This window comes from Astyanax mexicanus, chromosome 17 (genome assembly GCF_023375975.1).
Source record: "Astyanax mexicanus isolate ESR-SI-001 chromosome 17, AstMex3_surface, whole genome shotgun sequence".
Taxonomy (NCBI): domain Eukaryota; kingdom Metazoa; phylum Chordata; class Actinopteri; order Characiformes; family Acestrorhamphidae; genus Astyanax; species Astyanax mexicanus.
In genome coordinates this window covers 11876706-11897349 of record NC_064424.1, presented here as the reverse complement: position 1 = coordinate 11897349, position 20644 = coordinate 11876706, and the positions used below count along the sequence as shown (strand labels likewise).

The 20644-nt window shown below is 40.0% G+C and overlaps 1 protein-coding gene across 7 annotated transcripts in view; it reads right to left on the bottom strand.

The window, feature by feature from the left end:
• nrxn2a (neurexin 2a) overlaps positions 1-20644 on the bottom strand; it is a 696697-nt gene that overhangs the window by 580871 nt on the left and 95182 nt on the right. For all 7 annotated transcript variants that reach the window (XM_049466698.1, XM_049466699.1, XM_049466697.1 and 4 more), the window contains exon 2: positions 3166-4435. In XM_049466698.1, the coding sequence (XP_049322655.1) occupies positions 3166-3910 (745 nt within the window). In that variant the 5' untranslated portion in view covers positions 3911-4435. The remainder of the gene's footprint in view (positions 1-3165; positions 4436-20644) is intronic.

Here is a 20644-nt window from a genome sequence, read left to right as displayed (position 1 = left end):
GCTCTGCTGCTCTCTCCAGCTGGAGGTGGTCAAACGGAGTGCATCTTCACGTTCGGTTCAAAAAGAGTCGATTAGTCAACGGCGCCGTCAATTTCTTTTAAACATACAGGACACTGCAAAGCTCACATGATGCATGTGACCATTCTGACAGATTGAAATTTAGGGATGGGAGACATGGCTAAAGAAAATATTTTCTGATATGCTTAAAATACAAAACTTTGACATTTAATGCTAAAGCATCCGATTATATTTGTAACACCAATACCCAGTATTATTAAGTTATAGTTACTAGTTACCTCTCTAAGTAACTGAGTTACTAACTGAGTTACTTCACTATAAAAGTAACTAGTTACCAGTAAAAGTAACTTTACTTTGCTTTACTTTTGCGTCACTTTTGTGTTACTCGTCCCCCCAACCCCACCTTCTTAGAGCGTGTTTCATAAGCCAGATGAATAGAGTGCACGACAGCAAAGACGACAGTCATTGCTTAGGCAGTTATCTCATCCTGCCCTCCCTTGTGACTCACACACACAACGCACACACACACACACTTGTGCCTTTGTCTGTATGCGCGAAGTTACTGAAAAAAAGTTAATTGAGCGGCTAAAGTAACGTGCAGTAACGGGGTGTCGGAAATGGTAACGGCATTTTAGTGACAGTCAGAGTAATTAGTTAAATTTCTTGTTACTGAAAAAAGTAACGGTGTTAGTTAAAAAAAAAAAGTACCACTTTAAAATAAGACTACCTTTATAAAGGGTTTATAAATGAGTTACAATTAGTGTATTAATGGTTACTAATTAGGTTGTAAATGCCTTAAAATCATTAATAATCAGTTATAACACATACATAGAAAGGGCAACAATATAGATGGCTGTGGGTTCACTATTTGGCAAACAACAAGTTGCCCTTTCTACGTATGTGTTATAACTAATTATTAATGGTTTTTTAGGCATTTACAACCTAATTAGTAACCATTAACAAACCAATTGTAAACCATTTATAAACCCTTTATAAAGGTGGTCTTATTTTAAAGTGGTAACAAAAAAGTAACAGTGTTATTCCCATCACTGCCAATACCACAGTATACTCTATAGTTAAATAGTATTTTAGTAGTACATTAAACTGTCTGTCTAAAAAAAGAATACACTGACATGGCAAAATATGACTTGGCAATAACACCCACACCTGTATAAGCAGTGAGGTGTTATCTTGTGAATTAAATCAGGGAAAAACATATCAGTTTCTTAACTGGTATTAATACCAGTTACTAACAGTAACTTCTGGTACGTCAGTGTATAACTGCCCTCTTCACCGTATTTCAGAAAACTGCACTGATAATGTTGTTTGATATATTTGATATTTAAATATCCACTATAAAGATGTGTGCCTCAAAAAGAACAAGTGTGATTAATTGTAGTCAATCACAGAATATTGTAATAAATATTTAAAAAATATTTGTATTTTTTTTTTATCCCAAAATGTTACATATTACATATACATATTTGTAATATATTCCATTGCTTGCAGTATAGCAATACAAACTGAATTATATACATATATTTTTGCCCTAATATTTACAATATATTGTCCAGCTGGCATTGGCAGGCAGGTGAATGTAGTGTTAGCAGTGTTAGCAGTGTTATGTAGTCCAGATGGAGAAACTGAACCCAGTCTGCCACAGGGACGACAGAGCCACTATAAACTGCACTACACCAAACTCATCTGCTGTTAAAACGCAGTATTAATTAAACGTATAATAATAATATTTAAGTCTGCAGTTAATGAACCAATGCTTTCTGACTACTGACTTAAAATATGTTTGCTTTAATTAGACTGATTTGTTCTATTCAAAGTGACACACAAAACTGCAAAACCGATCCACAGTTCAAATAGAATTTGTCAGTACATTAGAAAGAAAGTGATAATGAGTCCCTGCCCAAAACCAGACCCACATTTTAAATCCTGATTTAGACTGATTTATTAAAGATAAGTGTGAAAACACACTAACACTGGCATAAATTATATATCAGACTGCAGTAGATACTATGACTATGAGGCAGAAAGAAAAAAAAAAACACAGGAACACAAAATACAACATGCCACATGTCATTGGACAGGAATTAGTATTGTTTCCCATTACTTTTGCCACGCCACATGTAAGGTAAAGAATGCTGCATGAGCTGCAATATAAGTGCCTCTGACAATAAACACAGATTTGACTGTTCATATTCACAATTCTAGACAGATTCTGGAAGCCATAATCATTAATCATAATAATTTTAGCATTTTTGATGCATTTCTGGTACACATGTGATACTGGATCGAGGAACGTTACACTATTACACGCCCACCCAGAAGCTGTGGGTAGTCCCAGGTCGTCCTCTGAGGCAGCACTTCATGATCAATTTACAAACTGCTATTCCATGACTTTTGCCATATTATGTGACTAAATTATATTGGCTTCATTGCTGTCTCCAGTATGCATTTCTGTTGAATACTAACTGCCAAAATATTGCAATAATTAAAGTCAGCATTTGTAGGAACCTCTGTAATAGCTGCTACTTTTAAGAGCTCCTTTATTTTAGTAATTTAATTCAAATTGTGAAATTCATATATTACATGTATATTTTATATGCATAGATTGATCTACTTTAAGAATTAATATTTATATGGTTAATGATTATGGTTCACAGCTCATGAAAACCCCCAAATTAGTGTCTCAGAAAATTTGAATATTATATAAGAGCAATTGGTACTTTTAGCAGTGTGGGCAGTGTGCCAAGTCCTGCTGGAAAATGTTGTTAGCAGAGGGATTCATGAATTGCAAAATGCACTGATGGTCAATGATTTGAAGAGCAGTCATCTGCTGGTGTTGGTCAGATTTTATTTTCCAGCAGGACTTGGCACACTGCCCACATTGCCAAATGAACCAATTGGTCTTGTATAATATTCTCAGTTTCTGAGACACTGATTTCTGGGGTTTCATTGGCTGTAATCATCAACAATAAAATAAATAATAAAATAATACATCTATATAATATAAGAGTTTCACATTTTGAACTGAATTACTTATTCAATGATATTTACATTTTTTGCGATACACTAGTATAGTAGATAAACATCTGTTATAACTTATTTCCAAAGAACACTTTTAGAGCAGCTTACCTTCAGTGCAGTACTTCCCCTTGTAGCCAGTGTTGGCGCAGTCGCACAGAACCTCGCCCTGTTGAATGGAACAGAATCCTCCATTGCTGCAGGGGTTCTGCTTGGCGCACAAATACTCCAGATCGTTCTTGACTCCCTGGCCGTCCAGAAGAACAGGAGGAGCCTCCCCCAGCTTCAGGTTGACAATGAGGCCTCGGAAAGGTGGCTCGTATTTGACGGTGCTGGACGTCAAAGCGGACAGGCGGACATCCGGAGGAATTCCGCCCACAAAGAGGTCGCTGGCCACCACCATTTCCCTACGCTTGGACTTCACCTCGGCTACCTTGGACTCTGCGTCCACGGCCAGCGTGGTCTGGCGGTAATTGCGGGTGAGCAGCACGCGGTGCCAGCGCTCGTCGCTCACCGGCGTCTCCAGGTGCAGGGACGCGGGCTCGCCGCAGTGAATAGCGAAGCGCAGCAGCGGGCGCCCCTCGCTGATCAGCACCTCCAGGAAATCGCAGTCGCCACCGTCGTCCAGATACAGCACCACAGCCCGGCTGATGTTGGTCTTCATGGTGAAGCTCAGCTCCCCTGTGCCTCCCGCCTCCTCCCAGCGCCCATAACGAGCCCACTGGCCCGGCAGGCCGTCGAACTCCAGCGCCGCCACCAGCGAGGAGTAGGCCGCGAGCGAGAAGGCCGCCAGCAACCCCAACAGCAGCTTCGCCAAGCCCGGCCCGCCACTACACCTCCACTTTCTCGTCGTCATCTTCCGAGCGTGTGACTAAATCCCACTTTCTCTAATGTTCCGTTTCTCTTAATCCACTGCAGAGGAGAGATTTATTCCCAGCGTGGCGTATTAACGCGTTCTGGCCTTTTCGAAAATAGCGCCAGCAAAATTGGAAAACCCCCGATTCTTAAAAAAGCCCTAATATTTAACACCTAACACTTTCTTTCCACTCGATTCTCTATCCTGATTCTCCTCTGAGTGTTCTCCGTGGAGGAATACATGGGGGAGTTCTCTCAGTAAAGCTCGAGTTCTTTGAAATCCAAAAAAGCTCCCTCAGAAATCTGTCAGATTCCACATGTTCAATAATCAGCAGGTGAGCGAGGCTTCACTTGTTATTTTTTTATTCTGTGTTGGATTGTGGGCTGCAGGTAATGGAGCAAACGCATGATTTCCACCCACTCCTCTACAGTTTCCTTCCGGAGATCACTTGTCAGAGTTCCACGATCACAAACACAGCCAAGCAGGGACGGCTGCCATTCCCCAAATCCTCTGTTGCCCAGGCGTCTGAAAGACACAAACAAAATCGCACGCATGTTAATTCCTCATTATTACGCAACAAGCCACACTAAACACAGCCCACTAATTAACATTCTGACGATGCATGATCAAAAAAAAGCATTATTATTATTATTTGTAAAGAATCAATGTAATCTCTTGTTATGTTCAGTTCAGTCACACACACAGTCAACAGCACCACAGCGCCACTGCTGGAAAGTCCTTGAGGGAACTGAAACTCTGGAGTCTTTAAAGCACCCAGCACTGTAACAGACCGGGCAGTTGACATACTCCCTCATTCGATTTGCAAATTTCCATCAAACCTCAGAATACTGAACCTATGAATATTCACCAGCCGCCTCATGGCACGTGTTTTACACATGGTGGGGAGAACAGATCGCCGTTTCACAAACTCCTTCATCAACCATCCAGCATCTCTCCTCAAAACCCAAAAGCAGACATAGCAATCTCTGCAAGACCAAAATGGTGGGAAATGAAATATTCCTTACTTTTTTTTTTTTTTAGAAAAAAGAAATAGACCTGAAACAGTATGACATTTATCATTCAGCTCTCAGTCCAGACACTTCACATATGTAAATTTCAAGCAGTGCAAAAAGCTCATTTCGAATTATTTGTATTTGTATCATATTCAGGTTTGAACAGTGTTGTTTGAACGTTCATGCTACAGTTTTGGATCAATGATGCAAATACAGTGTAGTGGTGGATGATGTGGCCCTAAGATAACATCACAATATTTTAGTTTTTTTTTATTATTATTATTTTATTATGATATTTTTGGCGATATCATAAAACACTGAAATATATTTAGTTTTTTTTTTTTTTTTTTTTTTTTAAATACATACTACTGCAACAAAATAAACTAGTTTCAAACATTCAGTAGAAACGAACAAATTCATTACTTTTTTATATTTTTAAACAACCTTATCTTAAATGTAACACAATAAATAATGTAACAATGGTATCCAGTAGCCACATAATAAGCATCTTCCTGATAAAAAATAATGTTGGCATAGCAACAGGCGATAGATGGTGCAGTAACATATTATTATTACCAATATATTCAGTCTCATTGCGATGCTGCCTTTTTTTTTTTTTTTTTACTGTTTATGCATTGGGGACGTAGTTAAAATAGCATTGTTTGTCAAGGTGACCACCATAACTATAAAACGCTGCGGGAAACCTTTCAGAATGTGTGATGCATATATATACACACAGCAAAAAAATACCTTAAAGATTTTACAATAAATAGCAAAAAAAAAGTACAAAACAGCCTGCGTTTAAACTAAATACTACTATTATCCTAAAATTGATTTTTTTTGTTTTTGTTTGGTTGTAAATGAGTAAATTAAGCATATTATTGTGGATATGATATGATATATGTCATACCCCTATTATAATATGTGTAGTCACCTGACTCTGGCCTATCCAGTCAAATACAGTGCTAATAACACTAGCAGCTTATACCAAACCAAAATTCTGCATTCGTCACTCATTATAAAATCAATCATTCATCGTTACTGTGGTAAAATGTTCAAAATGTTAAAATTGATACTGATTTGAGGTCATATGACCAAGTAAACCAAAAAAGTTCAGTTTTACTTTGCAAAACCATACAAACATCATATGTGGATCTCAGGGCAAAAGAAAAGTGAAATGTATCATATGAGATCTTTCAGCAGGAGAAATAAGGACAGTGAGGATGAAACAGAGGTGATGGGCACTGATAGCTGTAGCAGCATCCAGGGAGGCATAAAAGAAGCACTCTTCCTGATGAGGAAGGCTCCCTCTCGCAGGGCCAGATCATGGCGCGGTGCTTTAGGGAGCTGAGAGAAGAGCTGAGCTGACAGCTGGATGCTGTGGCAGAGCACCAAGCTCAGGATCCAGCAGGGAGGATTGAGGCCTATAGAGCTGTCTCCGGCCTCATCAGCCTCGACAAATAGAGGTGCCTGCGCAATAAAGGGAACGCTACTGAAGCAATATGCACTCCACAAGCAGAGAAAAATTAATTTGATCACACAAAACTCCGGCTTAATTTCTCATTTGCCTCTAATTAATTACTGTGATCACGCACAAGAGGACTTCTCAAAAGACCTTGAAAGTGATAACAGCCCTTCTCTGTCTGGCTACTGGGCCTCTTCTACGCAGAGGAGGAGACTCTCCTCCAAACGGATGAGGAGGGGGAAAAAAGGTCGTCTTTGACAGCGCTAGAAGATAATAACATGCTAATACTACAGTGGCTTGAAAAAAAAAAAAATCATACCCCTTGAACCTTTTTTTTTCACATTTCATCACTGCACAACCACAAACTTAAATGTATTTTATTAAAATTTTAAGTGACAGACCAACACAAAGTAGTTTTTCATTCATTTTAAAGTGTGTAGCTTTGGTCTCTAGTATTTTTTGTGAATTAATGGTCTCTGAAGAAAGACAGGATTTCAGGTCTTGCTCATGAATATTCATGCATGCAAAAAGATCGCCTCTGATTGGCTAACAGCAATGCAGCAGAGAACGCTACCTAATGTCAGACTCTCAGTGTGGCGACTCATAAAATGTTCCTGTTGGACTCGTTTTTTTTTCTTGTCTAAGCTACTGTAGACAATGGGGGTTGAAGAACAGTTTCATATGCAGCATCACATACAACTCAGAGAGACCTATAGTATTTCACAAAAAAACAAAAAGAAAAAATAGATTTTAGCAGAAGGAGACCTTTAATCAAATAAATATCTGAAAAGTATGCAGCCCCCATATGTCTACATCAAATTACAGCTGCAAGTCTTTTGGGGTTCGTCTCTACCATTTTTTTGCATGTAAAAACTGAGATTTTTGCCCATTCTTCTTCGTAAAATAGGTCAAGTATAGCCAGGTTGGACGGAGAGCATCTCTGCACAGCAATTTTCATGTTTTGCCACAGAAGCTCAGTAGGACTTTGATTGGGTCATCCTAAGACATGAACATTCTCTGATCTACACCATTGCACTGTAGCTCTGGCTGTATCTTTAGGGTCATCGTCTTGCTGGAAGGTGAATCTCCTTCCCAGTCTTTTCAAATCTTTTGCAGCATCCAAAAGGTTTTCTTCCAGGATTGCCTCGGGCCAGCTTCCATGTCCCTGCTTAAGGAAAAAAAAAGCTGACCTACAGCATAATGCTGCCACCACCATGTTTCACAGTGGTGATAAACAGTACACTTTTCCTCTACACATAGCCCTTTTAATTTAGGCCAAATTGTTCCACTTTTGGTCTCATCTGACCACAGAACTTTTTACCGCGTTTGTTGTTTTTCCTTATATAGCTTGTGGCAAACTGCAAACAGCACTTCTTATTTCTTTCTTTATATATTTCTTTCAACACTGCTTTTCTTTTTGCTTTCACTCTTCCATAAAGGCCAGATTTGTGAAGTACACAACTTCACTAGTTGTCCTGTGGAAAGATTCTCCCACCTGAGCTGTGGATTTCTGCAGCTCCTCCAGAGTGACCATGGGCTTCTTGGCTGCTTCTCTTCTGACTAAGGCTCTCCTTGCTTGATTTTTTAGTTTGGGTGGACCATGGCCATGTATTTCTATTCTATGTCTTTCTAGTTTTACAATAGAGCTACCATTTTTGGATGATCATTGATCCAAAAATGGTAGCACTTTGAGATGCTCAAAGCTTGGAATTATGTTTTTATAACCTAACCTTGCTTTAAAAACTTCTCCACAACTTTCTCTCTGACCTGTCGGGTGAGTTCCTTGGTCTTCATGATGCTGTTTGTTCACTAGTGTTCTCTAACAAACCAATGAGGCCTTTAAAGAACAGGTGTAATTACACTGAGACTAAATTACACACTGCTGAACTTATTTTTGTGATTTTTATTTGATTAAATTGTAAAAAACATGCATCATTTTCATTCCAATTCACAATTATGTGTTACTTCTATGTCTGTGTTGGTCTATCACTTAAAATCTCAATAAAATACATTTACGTTTGTGGTTGTAAGGTGACAAAATGTTGTATTAATTTTTTTTGCAAGCCACTATATAAGTAAGGCATTATTTCTAAATACTAAAAAACTAAAATGCAACATTTTTTTCTCAAAGCAATTTATCTTTAAAAAAAAGGGGGAACAACAGGAAGATAAGACAAATAAAGAGATAAAAAGGCGTATTTTCCGGCGAGATGAATTTCTCTCCTGATAGACACAGGATTAGTGACTAATGTCTTCACAGCAAGCTCCATATAGTCTGCGCATTGCCGCGGGAGCACAGTGGGTTCATCATAGCCATTGTGCACAAAACGGGGGGAGGGGGGATTGAAGGGGGGGGGGGTGAGGAGACATTTCCAGAGTAATTGGAATGAAAAGTAGTTCAATTTAGATCAAATTGGCTTCAATGACAGTCAGTTCCTTCGCCAATTCAAATATATCGTCCCCTTAATTTCTCGTCTGGCTGTGCAGACGGGCGCGGGGCTCTCTCTTCTCTTCTCTTCTCTTTTCTTCTCAGACGCCGTGAGAAACGGCCATAAAGGTGGCGAGAAGAAGGCGTCTTACATAAGCCCGCCAAATATCGCGTGATGCGTTCTGCTGCTCGTCCTGCTCATCCTCTCCCTCCAGTAATACTGAGGCCGCTGTCAGCGTGCTACGGATTTCTCGTTTGAATCAGACGAGATGCGGCCTTGTTCAACATAATGTACGCTTTAATTATGACTCAGTTAATGCCAGAGATTTTATATAAAGACAAATTCCACTCTCCCTCCCTCCCGCTCGCTTCCTCTCGGTGCCATCTTTGTCATTAAGGTCATTATCTGCCCTTGAGCATGATGCATCACCTCGCCATGGAGCATAACGATGAGGAGAGCGGGCCGAACATGTTTCCGTGTAGTCATGGTGCACGACGAGCTAACCCTCCCACCGCTGTTATTAGCGTAACTAACAACGTGTAGCCATACATTTAACATCTGCTCAACAAAAGCGCCATTTTCTGGACTATTATATACCAGTACTATTTATTATATACGCAGGTTTTTACACCCCTGGCCAAACATGCTACATATTTGGTGAATTTCTGAATAAAAAAATGCTGCATCTATATATGCAGTAAATACATATAAATCGAACAAAGCCAAAGACAAACATGGTGACTTAAAAAAGGGTCCATGTTCATTTTTTAGGTTACCGATATTGAGAATGTGGATTATTATATTTTTCTCTGAGTGAGTGTCTGAACCAGGGCATCATAAACATCTATTCCCAAAATGACCTAGCATAATTGCACTTTGTACAACTAACGAGACTCTTGGAAAATGCCGAAATACCATTAACCGGACACCCCTCCAGAGAGTCCATTACTACATACTCTGTGCAGTACAAATAGCAGTGGACCCAGCATCTATCTAATAAAAAAAAAAACACATTTAATCTTAATAGACAATGTACATACCATTACAGAAGCCCTACAGGATGATGCATTATGCATTAGCAAGTTCTCTTGAGAGGTTAACGCAGCACTCAGCCATGATCTCGATCAGCACCACTGATCAGTCAATCGAAGAAAAAAAAAAATCTGATTGGTTTACATCTATTAGACAGCATCTCATCTAAAAATTGAAACTGAAGTTTTTGAAATGACCCTTTAAAGTGCTCAAAACTGTAGCACAAGCCATATTTATATATTAATTTATTTATTTTGTGTTAAAGGACCAGTCTCATAACATGAACAGGATGTATCATCAGATATTAAGAAAACATGCACAAGTTTAAGCACTGGCAGCTGTTCTCAGATGAGCTCCACCTAGTATATATATATTTTTTAAATGTGCAGTATGTCACGGTAATCTGTGTGGGATTTGATATCCGAATCTGCCCAATGCTATTATAGTCCCATTTCCACACTCAGGGTTGTCGGGTATAGACAACAGCATGCAAACAGTGTGCTGCAGCCATGGAAATGGGGGAACTGGCGATTTTTCTGTTGAACAGGTAATCACTAAGCTTCAGTAAGGTTGCTTACCATAGCTAAGTAATTTACCACCACCACTAGTGTAGTAGAGAAGGGCATTTTGGACACTAAAACATTTTCTAATAAATTCACTGATCAGCTACAGAATAAAACTTGTCGTCGCTTGCCACAATGTGTGATTTTGGACTCACTGGACACATTTGCTCGCATTTATTACTGATAATAAACAAGGAAAAACAAGTAAAACATGCATTACTATATGCTTAAATATTGTTTTTCACATTTAATTATCTGGAGATTCTGTGTTTACCTCTTCTCACTTCTCAGACAAAGGACAAAATATGTGAAACGTCTACAGATATGTAGATGTGGATGATCTGAGGACTAGGGACGCTTCCGCAGAAAGGATATTAAAATTAAAACCCACGCAAGCGAACACGTCTGGAATACAAGAGGTGTCTTTTTGTCAAGCGTATATATTTAAAGATCACACTTGAATTAGTGCATTTATTTTCAATTAACGACTGCGGTTCTGCTTGACATTCTTTCCTCTCCCTGTTCCTTTTAATTAGCTGAATCAAATCTGCGTGATTAAAAAAAAAAAATTAATAAATAAAACAGAGGCCTCCTCAGACACCCACCCACCCACCACAACTGACAGTTCCAGAGAAATCTGTCCCCTCTAACGGTACTCGGAACAGCCTCAAAGTGTGAACAGCAGATGGTTCATTGTGGTGGCTTCAGTACGCAGCATTGTGAATTCTAGACTTCAGAATCCCCCTGCCCGTATAATTGAGTGCTAATGATGAGGTGGTGCTTTAGAGAGGCTTAACACAGAGGCTGCAGCTTTCTGCTTCAGCATGATCCAGATGCAGCACCGCAGAACAGACCCACGGCTGGGCGAAGCCTTGACTCGGGTAGCCTTGACTAACTATAAGAGCTTCTCTGTGGCAGACGGGGGTTCGATTCCCTGGCTGAGCGTGCATACTATACTATTCCACTACACCAGTTACAGAGTCCTTCAGCAACAATCCTACTACTGCATTTGCTAGGGCTGCACAATATTTGAAAAATGTTACATTGCAAATGTTCTTTTTTCAGTGATATATATCGTGATGCTAAACAATGCATGGTCCATGACATCACCAGCCCCGCCCCCACCCACGTGCTGTCTCGCGTCTGGACCAATCAAGAGCTGAATCAGCGCCAAGCTTTTAAAACCCAGGAAAAACAGCAAAAAACAACAGTAATCGGCTCTTTATTCAGATATTTAAATGGCTTTTTAAAAGATAAATAAGAGCGTTTTTTCCTGGGATTAGAAGCGGGAACCATGTGGATGGAGGCCATACAGTTACCTCTTGTTTACTCCTAATTGGTCACTGTAATATCCCTGGTGGTTGCAATGGTATTCCACATAGTTGCTATGGTGCTGCTTCAAGTGGTTTCAAGGTTACATGGCAACGTGATAGATTTGAGGTTGCTTTTATATTCTAGTGGGTCCTATGATGCTGCTAAATGGTTGCTATGATATATTGGGTGGTTGTTTTGGTGTTGTTAAGTGGCTGCCATTGTATCCTATGTGGTTGCTATGGTGCTGCTTCAAGTGGTTGCAAGGTTACATGGCAACGTGATAGATTTGGAGTTTCTATGGTATCCTAGCGGTTCCTATGATGTTGCTAAATGTTTTCTGTGATATCTCAGATAGTTACTATGGTGTTGCTAAGTGGCTGCCATTGTATCCTATGTGGTTGCTATAGTACTGCTAAGTGGGTGCCAGATGATAGTAAGGTCATGGGCTAAGTGGTAAATTTGGTGGTTGCTAAGATGTATCATAAGTGGCTGCTATTGTATCCCATGTGGTTGCTATGGTACTGCTAAGCGGTTGCCAGATGGTTGTGTGGTTATGAGGCAATGTGTTCGATTTGGAGTTGCTTTGGTATCCTAGCAGTTCCTATGATGTTGCTAAATGGTTGCTGTGATATCTCAGGTGGTGATTATGGTGTTGCTAAGTGGTTGCCATTGCATTCCCATGTGGTTGCTATGGTACTGCTAAGTGGTTGTGAGATGGTTGTGAGGCTATGTGGCTATGTGGTTGATTTGGTGGTTACTATGATATCTCAGGTGGTCATGATGGTGTTGCTAAGTGGCTGCTATAGTACCAGTTGGTTACAAGCATGGTTACAAGCAAGGTTACAGCTATTTTGTTGCTACAATATATCAGGTGATCGTTATGGTGTTGCTAAGTGTTTGCTATAGTAACCCATGGTGTTGCTATGGTTATGGTTTATGGTTATTAGTTCTGAAGGTGGTTGCTAGGTGGTTTGTAACACTAGGTTCTTGTTACTTTGGTGTAACAAGTGGTCGCTTTGGTGTTACTACATGGTTACTGGGTGGTTGCTGGTGGTTGCTAAGGTGCTGCAATGGTATCAAAGGCATCTTAGTCATATATGGTGTCTTAGGTAGTTGCACAAGTGTTGCCAACCACATATACACACACACACACACACACACACACACACACACACACACACACACACACACACTTTAAGCTACACAAACCTGATACAGTCCTGTAGCTCAATCCATTTGCCCTAATAACGTTTGATCTAACATTACAGAGAGTTACATCACCAACCCCTCAGCTAGCTAGCTAACATAGCTACATTGTCCATCAGCTAGTTCCACCCGAGCTAAAGCTCTTTCTAGCCTCTGGCTTAGTCTGTGGGGGCTGTAGCTAGATAACCCTCCTCCTCTAAAATTGGCAGCAATGGCCGCTGTCCTTTCAGCACCACCACCACTGAGGCCAGCTGAAATCAGGACCACGGACAGCTGCCGCCGATAGCTCGCGGTCTCCCGGCTCTGGATGCATGATCAGTAGGAAAGCACGGGATGCAGCTGAAATCCTGTTTAACCGTACAGAGCTCAGCGAGAGAGCGAGCTATAAGCGGAGGCGAAACCCCACCTGTGAGCGATGGTGGAGGAGTTCAGAGAGAGGGAGCATATGCTGGAGAGTAAACTCTTTGACTTGGCCTCGGCAGTCTGACCCGAGCGAGACCTTTCCTGCGCCCTCTTTATAGACCACCTGCCCGCTACTGCCGGGAGCCTTTACTGGCCAAGGACTATATTAGAGACTGCAAACAATGCCAGGGTTTTTTTTTTATATACATATACAGCTCTGGAACGAAAAAATAAGAGACAACTTAAAATGATGAGTTTCTTTGATTTTACCAAGTTGAAAACCTCTGAAATAATAGAATCAAGCTGGATGATCACAGCCATCAAACCAAGCTGAACTGCTTGAAATTTTGGAACCAGCAGTGTCATAAAGTATAAAATTCAAAAGCCAAAAGCAGTGTGTAAGACTGGTGGAGGAGAACATGCCAAGATGCATGAAAAATTGTGATTAAAAAACAGGGTTATTCCACCAAATATTAATTTCTGAACTTTAAATTTGAGGTTTGGAAGCTCTTTTTTGCATCTTTTTTATTACTTCAGCCATTTCTCATTTTCTAGAAATAAATGCTCTAAATGACAATATGTTTATTTGAAATTTGGGAGAAATGTTGGTCATACAGGGGTTGGACAATGAAACTGAAACACCTGGTTTTAGACCACAATAATTTTTTGTCCCGACGGACAGTTCTGGTGGAAAGTTCTGTTTTTTGGATACAATCCGGGTTAGCACCCGAACATCCCTTTCAGACAGCTTCCTCTTACAGCGTCCACAGTTAATCCTGTTGGATGTGGTTGGTCCTTCTTGGTGTGGTATGCTGACATTACCCTGGATACCGTGGCTCTTGATGCATCACAAAGACTTGCTGTCTTGGTCACAGATGCGCCAGCAAGACGTGCACCAACAATTTGCCCTCTTTTGAACTCTGGTATGTCACCCATAATGTTGTGTTCATTGCAATATTTTGAGCAAAACTGTGCTCTTACCCTGCTAATTAAACCACCTTCACACTCTGCTCTTACTGGTGCAATATGTAATTAATGAAGATTGGCCACCAGGCTGCTCCAATTTAGCCATGAAACCTCCCACACTAAAATGACAGGTGTTTCAGTTTCAATGTTCAACCCCTGTAGTCTATAGAATAAAACAACAATGTTCATGTTACTCAATCATATACTTATAAATAGCAAAATCAGAGAAACTGATTCAGAAACTGAAGTGGTGTCTTACATTTTTCCAGACCTGTATTTTTTTTTTTTGTTGTTGTTGTTGTTGTTTTTTAGAAATATCCGGATATGCACAGACGGGCCTCTAGACAAATGTAAGCGTTTAGAATTTAGAACACCTGCGTAATCTTTTACACATCAGCCTGGTTTTGAAGCTTTGAACTGTGCACACATCCGGCATTACTAATAAGATTTGTGTGTTTTTTTTTTTTTTTTTTTTGCATTTTATTGTGAACTTTATTGCTGCCTCCCTCAGCTTCAATTAAAGCCCCTTACTTCTTTTTCTCTCTCTTTCTTTTTTCCTCTCTTCCTCTTTTGCTTTATGTTTCTCGCTCATCCTCTCATCTCATTCCTGACTCATTCCCACTCTTATTAAAAACCTCCTTCATTTGAGGCCATCTCTCCGAGGGAATGGATTTACCAGCTTTCCCTCTGTATTCTCCCTTTTCATGCGGCCGCTTTTGGACGAGCTTATTTATGAACGCGGGTGAAGATCGTATTCTCCCGTAGCCGCGTCTCCGCAGTGACTCTCTTTACTCCCTCGGCTCTCGCACGGGCGCGTCGTTTAGCGGAGCGGAGACGGCACACGACGACTAGAGGAGAAAAGCGGCATTCTGCTTCTGCAGACGGTGCTTACCTTTTAAAGCGTTAAAGCGTTTTCCACTTGCCAGAGTCCACTGTTGATATTACTTAGGGCTGCGGGGAGTCGCTTTATCCGTTTCATCTTTCATTCCACAGCAATAGTAGCACTATAATTAGTGTAAGGATTAATGGGATTAGAATGCACCACACATCCAAAATGACTAAGGAAAAGGCGCAGTGCTGTTTGATGAATGATGCTGGACATGAATACACTGCAAATACAAACACACACACACACACACACACACACTAAAAAAAGGTCACACAGTAATATTTAGTTGGACTACCTTTAGCTTTGATTGCAGCAAGCATTCACTGTGTCACTGTTTCAATAAGCTTCTACAACATCACAAGATTTATTTCAATCCAGTGTTGCAGGATTCATTTTTCACCAAGATCACCAAGAAGCATTGATGATGGTTGAGTCTGACCAAACGCTGCACAAAGCAGCACTTCTCCATCCAGCACATCCCAAAGATTCTCAATGAGGTTAAGGTCTGGACTCTGTGGTGAACTCTCTCAATCCATGTGTGAAAATGATGATCTCATGCTCCCTGAATCACTCTTTCACAATTCCAGCCCCATGAATCCTGACATTGTCTTATCTTGGAATATGGCAGTGCCATCAGGCAAGAAAAAATCCATTGATATCCTGGAATAATCTGGTCTATATTCAGTATATTCAGGTAGTCAGCTGACCTCATTCTTTCAGCACATACTGTTGCTGAACCTAAACCTGCAGACCAAGTGCAGCATCAACCCCACATCATTTATTTATGTTCTGTCTAGTGCTTTCGCTTGACTTCCCTGCTTGTGTTCCTAGTCATGTGCTCTGTAACAAAAAAGTACATTAAGGCTTTTTAATTCATGCAATGGTGGAACCGTCTCTACCTCGAGGAAACATTTATTTAATTGTCTATCTAAAGCACAGTATTTTGCACAGACTACATTTAATGTGGCACAATGAGCATACATCACCCACACAAAGAAAGAAGAACAAGAAGGAGGAGGAAACGGATATGTTTGGTTGAGAAACAGGAAGACAGAAGAGGCGATGGGAAACAATAATGATGATAAAAGCATCTCTTCTTCTCAGCTTAATAACTAAAAGAATGCCTCAACACATCAGCATAAACCATATATATATATATATATATATATATATATATATATATATATATATATATATGTGTGTGTGTGTGTGTGTGTGTGTATATGGCTTGTATATGGCTAGAAAGAGCTACAAAATAAATTCTATTGTTTCTAAAATCTGCAGCGTCATCACTTTCCGGTGAGGATCTGTGATTAATCCACTGCTGAAAACGCTCAATAATAAGCTCTCCTTCAAAGTTTTTTTTTTCTTCAAAGTAACTTTCTGTGGCTGGATTACTGCTTTATTCCTCAGTTTTTCTTTAGCACAAACTCGATTAATCTAAAGATTTTTTTTAGTACAATACTCAATACTCAAACTCTGTTCCGATACATCAGCTCACAGATGCCTTGTGCTGATCGACATCACCCTTTGGAGTGATGAGGGAAAAGATCGTCAACTACCCACTCGGAGAGAGCAAGGCCTATTAGAGCTTAGTGCTAATTAGAGCTAATGGCAAGCTGTATGACCGGGATTCGAACCAGCGATTTCCCGATCATAGTGGCAGAGCCTTAGTCTGCTGAACCCCTCGGAGCCCCATTTCTGTGGATTTGCTATCTAACTTGCAGATCTATCAAAAAAAAAAAACACGCATGGCTAGTAGCACAACTAAAAGTCGTAATATTACATAAAATTACTCTCAATAACTGGGCTTGCTTAGGTCTGAATAATAGACCTTTACCTATGGACAACTGTCAACTGAACATTACCAGAAAAAATAAGATTTAAGAGGTGCTTAAAAAGCAAAAATCATGCTTTTACACCAGAGTTACAAGCTGCCAAAACTGAAATTCCTAACTCTGAAGCTAGATTTGTACAGAATTAGTTTTACGTGGGGAGATGGGGTAAAGTTATGTTATTATTACAGTGAATTTAGTTCAGTCTGAATGTGCCATATCAGTCATTCTGCAGGCTCCACCAATTAATACCTGCTGTAAAACGAGTTGTGAAAATACCCTTAGGTTCTATTAATCCTGTGCAAATCAACATGTAGGTAAATACTGTCATGTAAATACTGACCCTGTGGAAAAGAGCTTTTCTGAAGTAGGAAGGAGATCAAGAAGGCGTTTTGTTTAGTTGTGCATGACTCAGATATGTACCTCTGTGTAGTACAGTCTATAGCATACATACTACATACCAGTCAAAAGTTTTGACAGACATCTTTTCTTCTCAATGTGTTTTTTTTTTCTTTTTATGACTTTTTACTTTGTAAATTACATAGGCCCGATCCCATTTCACCCCTTGATGCACACTTCAAACCAAGGAGTATAAGAATGACTATAAGAAAGCCACAAATATAAATATTTTCCTTAAAATTGTTAAAAGTGATGACCAGCTCTATATTACCAGAGTTTAATGTGTAGTTTCAATGTTTTATGGCCAAATTCTTCAAAACAAGCATTAAAAAGATCGCTAGTAGTTTGTCTCAGTAGCTAGCTAACTTTTTCCCGTTCCACCTTAAATGGTGCAACAGACGGGAGGGGCTGCAGCATTTAAGGCGGAACTGAAAAAAAAAATAATAATAAATAAATAAAAGCTAATCAAAGCTAATTTCATCTCCTCTTCACAGAGAAATTAAGAAATGGACAATAATAATTTATTTCTGCACCATCTCCCCTCTCTTTCTTAAGATGTTCAATAAAATACGCCCTAATTTGAACTAGTTAACCAGGGGCAGTTAGGTTTCCTGGACTTCTCTCGCTCCTGATGACGTATCGGGTGCTTGAAGGGTCGTCCCAATTTTAAGGTGGAGGATTTCACCCCTTCCCCTCGTAACTCTGTTCCGAGGGGAAGGGTTACACTCGAAAACAAGGGGTAGGGGTAAGTGGTAGGGCCAAGGAGTGAAATGGGATTAAGAAATTGGGCCTTGATATCGAAGACTATATTAAAGCTATACATGAATACATGAACCTGTTAAAATAGTGATAAAACAAATCAGAATGTGTTTTATGCTTTAGATTCTTCTAAGCACCACATTTATTTAGCATTTTAATCTCAGTGCCTACGTGAAAAGAGTAGAGTCATCTGGAACAGTTTTCTCAGTGGTTGGTGTGGGGCAGTGGATAACACCACGACCTGCCAGTGAGCTATCGCATCATGTGGGAGACTGGGGTTCAATTCCCGGTCTGGTTGACTTTGCTGTGCTACACCAATAAGTGTTGCAGCATCTTGAAGGAGTTCCTGGAGAGGCTGAGCAATAGTTACCCTTTTTTTCGTTTACTACATATGTGTCCCTTAATAGTTTTGAGGTCTTTGATGTTTTAATGTCTTAAATAATGGAAATAATAAAGAACAAAAAAATGAATGGGAAGGTGTGTCCAAACTTGATCATATGATCATGTATCTGCTCATTTTCAACTGATTTATTATTATTATTTAGTATTATTAAGTGTGATATTAATTATTAAGTGTTTTTAGAGGTGATCTCAGTGCCTAAATCAAGAAGCCACTCCCATCTCCTGTATCAAGTAGGCATCCTGTAGTAAAAATACATTACTCCATCTCTCCAGGTAAAACTAATCCCATACAAGTAGGGCTCAAGACTTCTATAGGAAGTGAGGTAGCAACAATTGTTGAAGATGGAAATGTTTCTTTTTTTAACATGTGGCTGCATTTGAGGACAAATTTGAAGACATGGAAAGAAGATCCAGATGAAACAACATCAGGATAGTAGATGTACCAGAAAGCCTAGGCAGCTGTAGCTTTAGGCTTAGAGACAGCACTGAAGTAGGGGACATCCCCTAAAGCTATAGCGGTCTGTCTTCATCATCTTCACCACTGATCTAATATCCTTCACCTTGTCAGAGAGCAGAAACCAGCCACGGTGAATGATTCAACCCATTTCATTGGGTCTTGCCATATGGATAGTGTATCCCAAGAAAAAGATTTCCCAAAAATGCCCTATAAGAAGCCTTGCTAGATATGCTTGGATGAGGGGGCACATAATTGGACAGCGAGTCGAAGGTAGGTCATTTCTATAAATGGCTTATGAATAGGAAATACGAACTGCTACCAACTGTAACCATAAAGTCTTTAATGAAGAAGTTGATGAAGATGTTCCTTTTAAGATCTGATGACTGTCAGTTTCGAGTATGGAAGCTTTGTGGTGAGAACTACAATCCTGCCCCAGTTAATGGTGTGATGATGTAGAGATCCATCTCAAAGAACAGTTGGTTACCCCTAGTAGTAAAACGAGGAACACCAGCAGATCATTAACATGTGGAGGACATTCTGAAGCCACTTGTTGCCTCTGATGGTAGGGTTTCCGACTGGCATTTTCAGCAGGATAATGCTCGCCCATACACTCCAATGGTTTCCCAGGTACATATGTCTCCACAGGGCCACAAAACTTCAAAACTTGGCCTGCCTGGCTACCAGATTTATTACCAATTGGTAAAATAGGATTGGTAAAAAGATCTTCAGGCTTAGCTGCAAATGTGCCACAGGGTGCCTGTATGAAACCTGCATGAATCCATGCCCAACTGATATATATTTGTCAAGATGATATATATTTGTATATTTGTCAGGATTTGCCTACATTTCACAGGAGGATTTATATTCCTAAAATTCCAGTTTACAAACAACGCCAGGCACACAGCCTTATCTCCTATACTTAAACTGTGCCATAATCTGACAAAATGTCTATATTTAAAGGCAATTAGTATCTAATTTCTCAACTCAAGAACTCAAAGAACAAATGGCGATGGTGATTAATAAAAATGTGCTTTAAAACTAATTTAACCAATAATCTGAACAAAGTAACACCTTTAAGTCTCTATTTACCCCTCTTTCAGCTATAATGATATCCACACAGTGTTCAAAATGACCTTGACTTTGCTGTGCTACACCAATAAGATTCCTTGGACAAGACTCCTAATGTCACGCCACAATGCTCTCCTTCCACACTCCCGAACTCCACTTCCCAAAAACCCACTGGCGATGACGTCACCGTCAGCCGCTCACCTTAAACCAATCGCGTTACGCTCCCCCGTTCAGAGTCACCTGTGTTCTAGGAAGTTCCGGTTCACAGTAATTCTAATTTATGTATATATAGGTTTCAGTTGGCGTCTTTACTTTGCGAGGTATTGTCGACTTACGTTGCGTACTGCGTTCAGTTATGACCTATTTTTCTGTATTACGGATTTTGCCTTTCGTCTTTGCCCTTATCGGATTTGTTGCATTATTGGACTGTCTTTCTGGCTTCGGATCTCGGACTGTTTTCCCTACTACGTCTCCTGTTTTCGGTGTGAGTGTTTTCATCCTGTTATCTGGTTATTAATTCCTGTTAACCACTCTG